This window comes from Lycium barbarum, chromosome 8 (assembly GCF_019175385.1).
Source record: "Lycium barbarum isolate Lr01 chromosome 8, ASM1917538v2, whole genome shotgun sequence".
Classification (NCBI taxonomy): Eukaryota; Viridiplantae; Streptophyta; class Magnoliopsida; order Solanales; family Solanaceae; genus Lycium; species Lycium barbarum.
In genome coordinates this window covers 120056243-120070248 of record NC_083344.1, presented here as the reverse complement: position 1 = coordinate 120070248, position 14006 = coordinate 120056243, and the positions used below count along the sequence as shown (strand labels likewise).

The 14006-nt window shown below is 35.7% G+C and overlaps 2 protein-coding genes across 2 annotated transcripts; one reads left to right on the top strand and one right to left on the bottom strand.

Moving 5' to 3' along the window:
* The first annotated feature begins 2552 nt into the window (after positions 1-2552).
* Positions 2553-6580, top strand: LOC132606950 (protein MAIN-LIKE 2-like). The gene is made up of 6 exons (XM_060320672.1): positions 2553-2685; positions 3870-4484; positions 4672-4818; positions 5398-5529; positions 5666-5908; positions 5999-6580. Exons 1-6 carry the CDS (start codon positions 2644-2646, stop codon positions 6293-6295), a joined length of 1476 nt encoding a protein of 491 aa, XP_060176655.1. The 5' UTR covers positions 2553-2643; the 3' UTR covers positions 6296-6580.
* Positions 6581-6670: 90 nt separating this feature from the next.
* Positions 6671-13796, bottom strand: LOC132606948 (MACPF domain-containing protein CAD1-like). The gene is made up of 7 exons (XM_060320671.1): positions 13082-13796; positions 10724-10962; positions 10406-10601; positions 10194-10277; positions 8734-8917; positions 8462-8625; positions 6671-7528 (listed from the first exon to the last, which is right to left on the bottom strand). Exons 1-7 carry the CDS (start codon positions 13337-13339, stop codon positions 6896-6898), a joined length of 1758 nt encoding a protein of 585 aa, XP_060176654.1. The 5' UTR covers positions 13340-13796; the 3' UTR covers positions 6671-6895.
* Positions 13797-14006: the final 210 nt, after the last annotated feature.

Here is a 14006-nt window from a genome sequence, read left to right as displayed (position 1 = left end):
ACATAAAAACCCCACAAGTTGTGAAAACCATCAAAAGAATTTCAATTCTTATACAATCTTACCAAATGAGCAAGTCATAATTCATAGCAAATTAATACACTACTAGAAAGCCTTTCTAAAAAATACAACATTAATCGATCAAATTTTAGTTTAGTAAAACGGAAATTTGAACATGAGTTGTATACTTAATCTTTAATATAATCCTCCCACATGATTGGTAAAAGTTAATTTGTTATAAATATACTACCAACTTATAGATCTTTTAATATTTGATATAAATGGTTGGTAAACATGATTGGTAAATATATCTACCAACTTATAAATCTATTTGTACGGAATATAAACTTATGGGTCAACTTTTACATTTATATTTTTGAAATCACGATTTCAAATCTCAAATCATGTTTTTTTGGATAATTTGGAATTTCATCTCCTGAGATGAAATCGCATGTCCAAATGCCTACTTATAATTAAAAATGGCCAAAATAACACACACAATAAAAAAAATTAACAATGCAAAGCAGAAGAGATAAAGGTTCTAGCTTATGAAAATAATTATTACTAAAATTTAACAGAAAAGAATAAAAATGTTAGGCCCCATGCTAGCGTCTAGTATAACTATAATATTACATTAGAAACCATCGTTCTACCCCATTACACTTTCATTTCAACACCATAATCACGAAAAGGAGGAGAAGATGCTAGAAACCACCAGTTTGCTGCAAGAACCTTTATAAGTTTCTTTTGTTTTGAACTTATAAAGGTTTGAACTTCATAAACAGTTCATAGATTTGAAGATCTAGTAAAAATTTTGAACCCCATGAATCGCTTTTTGATTTTGAATTTATAAAGGCTTGAACCCTATGAATTATTGCATGAGGGTTAAAACTCCAACAAGTTTTTGAACCCTAGATCGTTCGTTGGGTTTCACTTGTCACTTCTTCGAATTTCGGCACCGTTGCTGGAGTTGTTCACTGTTTTAGTTGGTGGTATTTTGGTCCAATTTTTTTTTATGTCAAAAGGGTGGATAAACATTTGTAGCTTTTAAAATAGTGGCTAATATTTGATAGCATGTGTTAAAAATGGCTATTTATGGATTTTATTTGGGCACTCCAATTGGGCATTCGGTATTTTTAAAGTTTGATCTCTGTAATTTGTTAATTGAGAGTAGATACCAAATTACTGAACTTTCAAAAGTCGGTTGCATATGGTTAATCAAACTTCTTTACCGTAAATCCTAGTACAATAATTCGGTAATCATGTATTAAAAGAAAAGATATATTGAAAAGATTTGTTCATAATTTGTCCAACATTTGACATGAAAGCTTTTAGAGAAATCAGCGAAGGATAAAAATTAAAGACCACCCCAAATAAGGGTAATTGTGCAAATCGCCCATTCGATTTTAGGTGATTTATGCACTAGGTCATTTGCACGATTGCCCTTCAAAGGCACTAGTCTTTAATTTTTCCCCTCAAATTGTTGGTCTTTAATTTTTTATCCTTCGCCTAATACCTCGAGATTCTGGATTCAAAACTCGACTCAGTCAAAAAGACAGAAAAAAATTCACATGACAAAGGTTTGTAGCAAAATTAGGCTTATTCAGGCAGAGATTTGCTTTAAGGTCAACTTTTACCGAAAAATAGGCTTTAAGGCCTAACTTTTCGAGCAAAGTTTAGACCTATTCGGGCAAAGAAGACAAACATCTACATGAATAGGCCTAACTTTGCTACAAACTTGTGGTCTGCAATTGTTTTTTAATATTTGACTGAGCGGGTGTTCGAACTCAGAACCCATAAATTTTAGGCCAAGAGCAAAAGTTAAAAATTTTAAATTTGAGGGGCAAATATTAAAGACCAGTGCCTTTGAGTGACATTCCACACAAAAAAATGTTAAGCACCCCCTAGCTCTCAGTTAGGTTTTGGGCCACAGAGCTCATTAATGGGCCGAAAAGGTTCAATTGATTTAAAAATAGCCCACTTCCTCCTCCCTTACTTTTTATTTTTATTATTTTTTTTTCGGAAAAGGGCTAAAATTACCCCTGAATTTTAAAAAATAGTTTATTTATACCTTTCGTTATACTTTAGGGCCAATTATACCCTTACAATTATACTATGGAGTTAATTATACCCTTATGGCTAACTGCTGTCACGTGGCATCATCCCAACCCTTCAAAATTATTTTACCCTCAAATAATTTTTTATCCACTAAAATAACTCAACAATTTTTTTTCCAGCAAAAATAATACAAAATTATTTTTATTTTTTTTCTGGAAAAAATATCCGTATTATTTTTGCTCGAAAAAACAATCAGGTCGGGTTGAGTTATTTTAGTGGGTAAAAAATTATTTGAGGATAAAATAATTTTGAAGGGTTGGGATGATGCCACGTGGCAGCCGTTAGTCATAAGGGTATAATTGACGCTATAATATAACTGTAAGGTTATAATTGGTCCTAAAGTATAACGAAGGGTATGAATGAACTATTTTTTAAAGTTCGGGGGTAATTTTGACCCTTTTTCGTTTTTTTTTTATAAATACTGTATAATTTTATTTTGGCGCCCTTCTCCGGCTTCTCCAGCAAGCTTCATAGTTCAGTTCAGCTCCATTCGTTCTTCATTCAACCTGAAATGATCCCAACTTAATTATGAGAAAAAATTCCATGCTTCAAAAATCAGGGGTAAAATCGGTATGTTTCCTTCCCCACCTTTAATCTTTTTAATTTGCGCTTTAAGAATTCAAGACAAAAAAAAAATAGTTGTTGTTTAGTTCTTCTTAACGGTGCTTAATTCTCAAGAACTTAGTAAACTACATGATGTATTTATTGTTTTTCTTAATGGGCGTGAAACGAGCTAAAGCTGACTGCAGGAGTGTGAAAATGACTTAAATTTGGTGAGCTAAAGTCAGAATTCAGCTGAGTTTTAGTGGGTATTTGGTATGTATGAAAATGCTTTACTTTTAGGAAATCATTTTCTAGAGTTTGCTTAATTTGATGAATAATTATATATGACTTGAAATTAGATATGCAAAATGACTTAAATTTGGTCACTTTAAGGCAGAGTTTAGCTGGCTTTTTTGTATGAAAATGCTTTTCTTTTGGGAAATCATTTTCTAGAGTTTACTTAGGTATAGAAGTTGGTGACATAAGGCATGAAGATAGATCTTTGACACATTTTTTGCATACTAATTGTTGACATTGTTGCCTAAATATTGTTTGAAAGTAAGGGAAATAGAGTAAAATTTGGATATATGTAAAAGAAAATGATTTCTATCCATAAACTGAAGGGAGTCATTTTTTTTCCAATTTTTCATGAGATAAGATAGCCAAACATAGAGTATTTTGCTCGATGTGAAAGAAAAAAAGAAGCATCCTTGTTTCCTCCATACCAAAGAGATTGAATTGGAGATGCACTCAAGGATGTGGCCTAGTGATCAATGAAGTGTTGAGGACCATAAAGTTTCAGGTTCAAATCCCGGCGGATGGAAAAAACACTAGGTGATATTTTCCCATTTGTCCAAGCTTTGATGGATGAATTACTGGTATCCTGTGAAATTAGTTGAGGTGCGCGTAAGCTGGCCCGGACACCATACAGTTTGGAAAAAAAAGAGCGATTGAATTGGAGCTTCTTTAACTTATTGTTTGTTCATTTCTTGAGAATGTCCATGAATGTTAAGCCTATTCCCCTGGCTATGCGCTTTAACAATAATAGACCTAGGTATCTGAATATTCGTAATGCAACTCTAACTATGTCCAACTTTTCTTATGCTTCATATAAGTGGCTTTCAACTGTTCAGTTAGTTTGTGTACATCAATGTGAAGGACAATTGAGCACATTTTCTACATGATTCTCAAGAATGTTGTACCCTTTTCAGGTTGGGAACTTCAGTACTAGATTTTCCTTGCCATCCTTTGTAAAGCGTGTTATGAAGTTGACTGATAGTCAAAAGGATGCCATAAGTAGGACTGGATTTGGAAATTTGCTCCTCATCCCAACTCAAATGCTTTCCAAAAACCTACTAGATGAATTGCTGCAAAGGTGGAATTACGAGAAGCGTGCTTTTGTATTTCCTCCAGGTGAAATAACCATATCTCTCCTGGATGTCGCCTTGATTTTGGGATTGCGAGGGACAGGCAATCCTGTGATTTTACGAGAAGATACACCTTTCTTGGATTTAGAAAGAGAATATGGTGTTGGCCTGTGGAATAGAAAAATCACAGTTGCATCACTAGAAAAAAGACTTAATTCCCTTGGTGACTCCAACAATGAGGATTTTGTGAGGTCTTTCTTGTTATACATGTTTGGAACTTTTCTTTTTCCAAATACGAATGGCAAAATTGATTCTCGCTACGTATATCTTCTCCGAGACATTGATCAAGTGAACAATTTTGCTTGGGGAGCAGCTGTTCTTGCAGATGTATTTCACTGGTTGTACAAGAGAAAGAAGGAAAAAGTACAATATATTGGAGGTTGTCTTATTTTTCTTCAAGTAAGTTTAACAATCTCTAATTTTTATTTTACTAACCTCAACTAATTTTTGTGTTACCTATGTAACAGCTCTGTTGTTTTTCTTTTTCCGATGAATATTTGACGACAAGTATTTATGACAAATGATACATTGTATCCATTCTATTAACTCCAAACAGAAACTCAAGTCTTCACTGTTATTTGAATAGATATGGTGCTTTGAACACATCGACATTGCTGGTCCACGTTTAATGAATTGTCGCTTTAAGTTCCCCCGTGTCTGCAATTGGCAAAGTACGAAATCTCATCATAGAGGATGGTTCACTACCAAATTCAAAGAACTAGAGACTAATCAGGTAATGAGGTTAACAACATTTGTGTTCCACTTTGTCTGATCCGGATTTATTTTCTGTCTTTTTGGTCGTGTGAATTGTGCCTTTGTTATTTTCTAAGGTCTTGAATCTTGATGAACCATACAACTTTTCTTGGTTATTTTGGAATAGATTTACAAGCAAAAAGAATCATTTTTTGGGGGTATGCCTGCTTGCCTATAATTCTGAATGCAAGAAAGAGAGAGCAAAAATGAAGAGATCCTCTGGTGTACTTTTCATGCTGCTTGAGTTGAGAATGGGAAGTAAAAGAAAAATTAGAGTTGGCCATTACCTATTTCACAGACAGCAGTGATTGAAAGGAAAGTTAGGAATGTGAAGGAGAGGCTTTCTGATATTTCTTCTTCAATATATTGTTTTTCTCTCTTTCTTCTGTTGTCCTTATATTCCATTCATCACTTCTCAAACACACCGGGTTTGTTGTCTCGTTAATGCTAAACAGTGATTTTAGAAGCGTGAAGAACTTTTATACAACAACAACATACCCAGTGTAATCCCACAAGATTATACTGGAAAATTAACTTCTACCACTCTCACTCTCGCCAGATTATTTGGAGCCTTGAACTGACTTCTGAGGAGTCCAATACTGACATAATCAAAGAGTTGATAGAGACAGAAAAGAGATTAACATGGTCTGACATGAACCCTCGATCTTCAGTTGATACGTCGTCTCATATTGTAAGTCTTCCTTCCTCTTTCGCCTTAGTATATTTTTGTTCTTCAAGCTCTTTTAACCAAATAAGTTATGATAGTGATCCGTGTTTTGCTAGTTCACTTGAAAACTTTTTGTAGACTAACTTCTTTCATTTAATAGGACCATACTGTGAAATATGGATTTCAATCAATGGTTCATTTGACGGTTGACCTGGAAACTGAATCAGAGAGTGAAAGTAACAGAGTGGCATATGGAATGCAAAATCTTTCTTCTGATGAATTTAGTTTGCGTGAAACTGTATCAAGATCGTCTGTGTGCCGCCACTATTTGGGGACAGAAAAAGAACTTAGAGGGCGTCCAGAGACTTCAAGAGCAGATGTCGCTATAGTCATCAGCAGTGATGTGAGCTGATAATCTTTTTGTTTCTTGTTTATATTTTTATTTTGCTTGAATATCACTAAATGCATGGGATGTTAATGTCTGTTTATGCAGGACGATTGGGAGGATGATCTGAAGAAGAAAAGCCTGACTCTGGAAGAGCAGATAGTTCAACTCAACAACAAAATTGGTGAACTGACGAGAGAGAATAAAATTCTTAAAACCCAACTCTCTTCAAGTCTAAAGTTTGAAGAGCAGAACAAGAAACTAAATGACGAAGTTGAAAATCTGCGACAAAAAAATCAAGAATTAAACCTATCAACCAACTGTCTCGTGAGTCGTTTGGGAAAAATTGTCTTTGATGGGACCACAAACACATTAGAGGATGAGAGCATAGAGAACAACCTTTGATACAAACCTAAAGAGTCAATTCTGATGAATTCGACATCTTTATTATCAGATATGTACTAATCAAAATGTAAATACAAGTACAATTCATATGTATTTCCAGCTTGCATACAACATAGAGATGAGGACTGTCACACACAACTAGTCATGCTTTAGTGTTGGATAAATAAGATTTAAGTGTAGCTACTGAGAGAAGTTTCATATGTTGATATTACAAGCTGTTCAAATTATCCATCATCTGCTGTAACAAGGGAAAAGAATAGGGAAAGAACCAAAATCTTGTTTGTATTGGCCCATCAAGTGTTTTTGGATGCCTTTGCAGTTGCAACTCTGCAGGTGATTTTACTTAACTGCAGTTATTCTTGAATTGTTCTTGTATTAGCTGGAAGTGGCACTTCCTACATATTCTCTTATAGAATGAAAACAGATAATTGTTTCAAAATTTGAAGAAATTTACACATCATAACTACCTAGTATACATCCTTCTCCGAAAAGAACTCTTACCATCAAACAGAGATGGTAAACATCCAAAAAAAAAAAAAAAAACACCATATACACCAAAGGACCATCACTTGTTATGCAGCATGTTTTAACCAGTATCAACTAATAATTTAACAAGGAATACTTCAATCTCAAAACAATTCTCCCTTTTTCAACACCAAGTTTTCCACCTGTCACTAACCAGTGACCAGGAGGATCTTGAGGCCCCTCACTCATCTCGGTCATGTCAACAAACTTTGCCAACTTATTGCCTATAGTATTCTCCCCTGTAACAGTACTTGCATCACCATTGTTATTCCCAGAATTGACCTGCTTGTTCGGCTTATCATTCGGGGTGTGGTCCCACAGTGATCTCCGTATAGTGCATCCTGGTAGTCTAGAATACAGAAGCTTCATATACAACACATTTCTTGACCCAAAGTCCCACACCCCAAGCTGTGCACCCGTGACTATGTACACGCCAGAGTGATCATCACCTATAAAAGTTTCAGGACACTCAATTGGTGCAGTACTCACATGAGAAAAGTTCTTCCATTTCACTGGCTCAAACCACCTACTATCTTGCTCTTCAGGGCCCTGCCACTTTGGAGCGCCAATGGCTACATGAGTGTCCCAACATGGAAGAAGGATCTTAGGAAGGGAAGTCAGATGTTGAAGATAGATGCATAATCGATTTGACTTGGAGCCTTCAAGAGTTAGCCGCATGCCAGTCACAGGCTTACGCCCCACTGACACCTGTAGTGAAACAACAACTCAGAATATTGATGCTTTAGAAAATGGGAAGAGTGTGTGGGATGGATTGAAACAAGACCGTCAGATGAAGATACAAGTAGGTTTGAACTAACAAAATCAGTCCAAAGCTCCATTTGTCCTGATCCTTGACTTCGAAATTATTCTAAGCTTATATTATAAATTACAATTCTTTTAGAGTGTGTTTTGTATGAAGTTACATGCTATCCCAAAAAATATTTTCTTGGAAAACAAGTGGGTTTCTTACTTATTTTCTAGTGTTTGGCACATAAACAAATTTATATTATCCGAAGAGCATTTTGTATATAATCTAGCAAAACACTATGAGGGTGAGATTAGGTGGGGAGGTGGGGGTTCGGGGGTTGGGATGGTCAAGGAGTGAGGGTTGGGGGCGTTGGGTGGGTGGGAATGAATTTAGAATGTCACTTGTGAAACTTGTGTTCCTTACTTCAATTAGAAAAGTTCTTTTCCTCATTTTCAAGGAACTTGTTTTCCTAGAGAAAATGTTTTCCAAGACATTTTGGCCAACCAAACATGGCAAAATAGGAACAAGAAAATCGGTAATAGGAATCACACTGAATTAAGAGCCCGTTTGGATGGGCTTATGGCTGCCATCAGTTAGAAATTCCAGCTTATGGCTTATTTTTGTCATTTTGGCTTAAAAACACCTAAAATAAGCCAATCCAAACAGGCTCTAAATCTACTAACAATGGCGCATAAGAGGAGGGGAAGCCACCAAACCTAGTGGACCCTTAGGTTGTAAAACTAGGACTAACATTGATTTATGATTGATAGCTTTGTTGGAGGTAAGTTTGAGTATGACAAACTTTCAGGACTAAAGTTATCATTTTCTCCATCCGTATAAAACAAATCAGCATTGAAAAAAAACTCTATTTCCAAATTCAGAAATCAGCATACTTGTTCTTGGCTAACATAGAGCTTTTGGCCCATCATGCTGAACTGCAGATGCGGGCAAACAGGTTCCTTTCTTTGTTGGCCTGGAAATCTGGTCTGTACAGGGGCCCATACCCTTGGGACCTGAAACTCTAGGAAATATCTCAGCTCTTCAATTTGAGGCTTGTCTGCAAGCATTCATATAACTAGAGTCATTTGTTGTCATTTGGAATCATAGAAATGTCAGAGAACTCTGATAAAGAATATAACTTTTTCCAGTAAACAAGATAACTTACATTCAAGATAAAGACTTATAGCACGTTCCAAATGCTCTTTCCCTTTGATTCCTTCAAGCAGGAGAGTTATAGGGAAGAATGACATCTCAATGACATCTGGAGATGATCTGACAGTTTTTGCCCATTGTGTGTGGCTTTGTTCCAGATCATCCCCTCCCCTTCTTCTAAAAATGACCGTGACATCCTACATCAGATACATCGGAAAGAAAGATCTAGATTCAAACTACTGTCTACTGTCATTATTGGCAAGATCAGAAAAATCAAGTTTTCCAGATGATTTAAGAGCAATCAAGAAACTGGTCGAAGAAAATTTCGTCTTGAAAAATAAAATTTGATAAGTGTTTTAACAAAAAAACACATTATTAAAATTAGCAATAAACCTAATGTGAAGAAATTTAACACCAATAAGACCCAGTATTGACACTCAAATGACTTCATCCTCCAAATTTGGATAAATCTCTCTCCCCCCTACCCTCCCCGGCATATCCTGAAAGCTTTAAATTACTTGTTGATGTAATAATGGAAGAAAGATGCACCCCACTAGGAGTTGGGACTAATTTACAGGAGAAAATTATAGTTTAGGAAATCCGTGCAACAAAAATGGAAGACCAAACCATTATATATTGAAGCAATGCAACTTGTCACATAAAAGGTCTCAATCCAACAAATCTGCTACTTCCAATATGGCAACAGGTGAAATATGTAAATAAGATTTTCCCATCATCACAGTCCTGAAAATTGCTGGCCGAAATGATGTTTTATGAGTTTTAGGTGTGAATGACAGCAGGATGATGACTGAAAGATGTTAAAGAAGTGTAGTGGGTTGGAACTTGAAAGCAAAATGTGGCACAGCTATTACTTCTCCATAGTGAGAGAGCGAGAGAGAGGGAGGGGGGATATCGTGATAGATTAGATAATTGGCTGGTCAAAGCAGCATACCAGCATACATGTGGTAGCTTTTGAACAAAAACAATATTCAGGAATAAACCGCAAATGATGATTTTGCATCACGGTCAACAGACTAAAGTACACATTAAGAAATAATTTGACTTATTAATTTGGTCACAGAAAGATGAAAAAACTAAAATTGTTTCTAACAAGTAGGTTTTGACTGAAAAAACACTTTTAAATGAGTTTGAACTATTAAAACTTTGGAAGTTGTATAGAACATTATTATTTCAGAACTTGTTACCAACTCTGAGAACATGACACCCATCACATAAATGTAGTTGGTGGCAATAACTAATAGTCTTAGTGGTAATATAAGAAGACAAAAAAATTACATGAAAAAGCAATTATTAAGAGGAACACGGGTCCTTCCTTCTTGACATTCAAATGAGCATTAGTTCTATGACATTTTTCTTGAGAATGACCCTCAGTAGTAGAAAAGATCACACATAACTTTGCACCTATTCGTTAAGCAATAAAACCCAGAAGAAAAGAAAAGGAATGTCACAAACCTCTTTCCCATTTCCAGCAATATATGGAGCATTAGTGGGCTGGGGATATATCCCTTGGCTATTGAATATCGACGGATCACTGGACTGCACAATTTAATTTACAAGCAATTTATTTGAAAGGAAACAGTCTAAAACAATGATTTTAGTAGAAATAACAAACAATAAAGAATAGTTTTTAAAGTTTGAAAAACAAGGAAAATAACGGAACTAGCCTTATCCTTGTATTTCAATAAACCTGAACTTGTAAGGCTGTCTGTGCTGGAGAACCTCTGATTTCCAATATCATGAACATAATTTTTTATTTCCATTGTCGACAGAGGTGATGAAAGGTGCTGTTTAACATAAATTACATCTTTACCACCGATAGTTACAGATGTAATTATGTGAGTCCCAAAATTTTCAATGAAGCTGTAAGAGACAGAGGTAACCCCTTGTTAGCGAATGATAAGAGGTTCTACCAAAAGTTATTAACATGTCAATTATATAAACAAATTTAACTTGTCGAAAGAAAAGTAATGAGAAATTCTAACCTTGCTAATGCAGGTGGGTCCCATGATGCTGGGACAGCTCTTCTAACACTTTCCTGTAATACTAGTTGTGAGTTCATGAGTTGAAGCCTAGCAAGTGGTATGAAATATCCATCCATACAAAGTGTCTTTGTAGTAGTAGCATCTAAATGCTTTGCACCAGTGAAACTGAATGCTACATTAAAGCTACCAAGAGGGGCTTGGCCTGAAATATTAGCCTTTCTATTAAAATATTCCACCATCTGCAGTCAAAAGCAGCACTAGAATAAGTAATAGGAGAAAATTATTTATTAAATTAAATTAGGAAAGCAAAAGTAGAGAGACTTGAACAAGCATTAGAAAACACAGATTAACGAAGAACCTTTTCAAAACACAGATGAACAAAGACATGGAAGATATCACTAGGAATTGAATACTAATAACATAATTGAAAACTTAACTACAACACAAATGTACAAAAAGGCATCCCAACACTACATTTTTCATACAAAAGTTTGCAACATTTGCTGCATAAAAATTCAATAGTTGTCTCAAAAGACAAAAGAACAGATGGTGGTGTAGAGGAGCAGAATAAAGATGGGAGAACCATTTCTAAAGACAGGAGCTACATTTTTCATACTACAACACAAATGTACAAAAAGGCATCCCAACACTACATTTTTCATACAAAAGTTTGCAACATTTGCTGCATAAAAATTCAATAGTTGTCTCAAAAGACAAAAGAACAGATGGTGGTGTAGAGGAGCAGAATAAAGATGGGAGAACCATTTCTAAAGACAGGAGCTACATTTGAAAACCTGAAGATGGAGAAGACTTGGCAAATACATGCATACATTGAAAATAGAAGAAAAAGAAAACTTATTGTTCTTGTCAACACCATACAAGATGGGAATTTAATAAAATAATATTTTATTTTGCTGTGCAAAAAACCTAGTATACCCCAACAGTACATCCTTTATTTCGATTGAAACCGACCATATCCTCCCCCCCCCCCCCCCCCCCCACAATTTCTTCCCATTACAAAACCTGAAAAGAGGACCTGCATAATGGGAGAACAGCAAATGCGCCCTGCAATGGTAGTACCTTGTGAAACAACCGTACTACTTGAGTTTCTTTTCTTCTCTTTTGCACGAAAACATAACAGAAAGAAAAACATGCACTTAACTATTAAAATTTGGTCTCCCCCCTTCAAAGACTCCTAATCCTCTCCCTTGAAAGTTCCCACAACAGAGCCAAAGGAGCTACATCTTACAATTGGCTCCTTCTCTCTCTATTGAATTCCTGCTAAACATCACATCTTTATCTGTTGTCAATATTGACTGTTACAACAGATCCAGTACCGCCCACCACAACTAGCTTGTAACGGCAATGCACTAACTAATGATCCATGTTTGTACATGAAGCAAGAGCTATGCGTTCTTTTTCTTAGAATTCAGCTGTTAAGGTGTCCCCTCTTGCTACCAACCACATCCCTTCTTCATACTAGAAGAGTTTAGACTTTAAGAGGGAACGGTCTGGTCTAGCTTAGACTAAAGTCTGACATATATCAGAGGCTATCAAACCCAAAAAAGAAACTGAAGAAACAGCCACAATTGGCACGTCATTCGTCAAATGCCCCAGCCGTCTCACAGCCAGAACCCCTTCCCTTGCTCATATAACCTGTTGTAGGTATTCCATTACTTTGATAATTCTGCTTTGGTACCCACTCCTCCCAAATCCCAGCACTAGTGTACTAACAATACATTGAGGATTGCTTCACGCACTCCACACAATTCAACATTTTCCTGCAATTGAGTCACCACCTGAATCTTTATTTGGTATTTTCTCCTAGATGCAAATAGAGATCAACTTTCACTAAAAGCTCATCCTATGCACCAACAAGCACAAATGAACTTAGCCCAAAGTATCTAGGACAATTGATTCAAAACAGAAGGGTTTTTGTTTTGAAGCAAGAGTCATTGTAACTCTACCATCTTGAACCTTCTTTTCTTCCTCTTCTTCCGATCTTTTAATTTCCTGAGCGCTTATATATACCTACTTAATTACTACAAATGTCAAAAACTTGAGCCAACATCCGGATACTTGCAGGGCTTTTGTTCAATGGTAAGAGCCAGCAGCGCATAATGTGTGAGTTACACGTCACAAAGTTAGAACTAAGGACAATCTGGTATTTAAGTAGAGAAGTATAGAGGGGCGGGTCTATTATCCACCGAGCTTCAAACCATGCACCAACTGGCCCTCGGGGATTCCATAGTTACACATAACATCCAGGTACTTGCAGAAAACAACTCTAAATTGACACAAAACAGTATAACCAAACAATTCAGTAATTTAATAAATCAAACACAGAGCAACACATACCTCATTATAATTGCAAACACTAGAGCCATCACGACCACCGGACTCCTGAAAATTCTTAATATCCCTCGAAACATTAGGCAAGACAACATCATCATATAAACAAACATCCCTTGTATGCTCTTCATCAATCTCTACAACCTTAGACCCACCCACCCCCTTACAATATAACAGTCTTGTATCATAATTCACATCAAAACCCCTTCCTAATGCTTGCACAGCATTTATAGCTGTATGCAAAGCTGCTGCCTTTTCTTCCATTACATAATCTAAGCTCAAATTCAATTTAAATCAAAAAGGGTACTTCAAAAAGGTCCAAAAGTTGCCAAGATTCAATTTTTTTCAGATCAGATAGCTAAAATACCAAACCCCAAGCTGTAATTTTTATGAAATATTATGTAAGAAAAATCTCTTGGGGTTATGAGTCAACACAAGTATATGACATTCTTGGAGGTTTGACTGAGAGAAAGTATGAAGAAAGATTTACCCAAAAAGTGCAGTTTGAGCGTATGTACTCTTAGATCTTGAATCTACCAAAGGAGATTTTTCAGATTTTTGTGATTTGCTCAATCTAATGCCTCTCTTTTTTCCTATGTACCTAAACATGTGTAACGACTCTAGGTAAACTTTTTTCACTTTATTTACATTGTTACATTCTATGTATCATTTTGTATCTAACCATTGCTGTCCAACTTGCTTTGACTCTTCATATTTTTTATTACTGCATTTCTGTTTGGTTATTATTAGGATAAAATACACACGGGGTCTGCCCCTTTTTTTTTTTCTTTTTTTTAAGTTCAACCATTTAATACTGCTTATAGAGTTTAAAAAATGAAGCATTGCAACTTGGAGATTTTCCTTAGAGTGTTTGACTAATAGCTTGTTTGGAGCTTCTAAATCAGCTTATTTTGAAAAAACATTTTAAACT

Coding starts and splice junctions, on each gene's coding strand:
- LOC132606950 (XM_060320672.1), top strand. CDS start 2,644: ATGAGAAAAAATTCCATGCTTCAAAAATCAGGGGTAAAATCG. Junction 2,686..3,869: donor AAAAATCAGGGGTAAAATCG/GTATGTTTCCTT, acceptor TACCCTTTTCAG/GTTGGGAACTTCAGTACTAG. Junction 4,485..4,671: donor GTTGTCTTATTTTTCTTCAA/GTAAGTTTAACA, acceptor TTATTTGAATAG/ATATGGTGCTTTGAACACAT.
- LOC132606948 (XM_060320671.1), bottom strand. CDS start 13,339: ATGGAAGAAAAGGCAGCAGCTTTGCATACAGCTATAAATGCTGTGCAA. Junction 8,626..8,733: donor TATAAGTCTTTATCTTGAAT/GTAAGTTATCTT, acceptor GAATGCTTGCAG/ACAAGCCTCAAATTGAAGAG. Junction 7,529..8,461: donor TCTATGTTAGCCAAGAACAA/GTATGCTGATTT, acceptor GTTTCACTACAG/GTGTCAGTGGGGCGTAAGCC.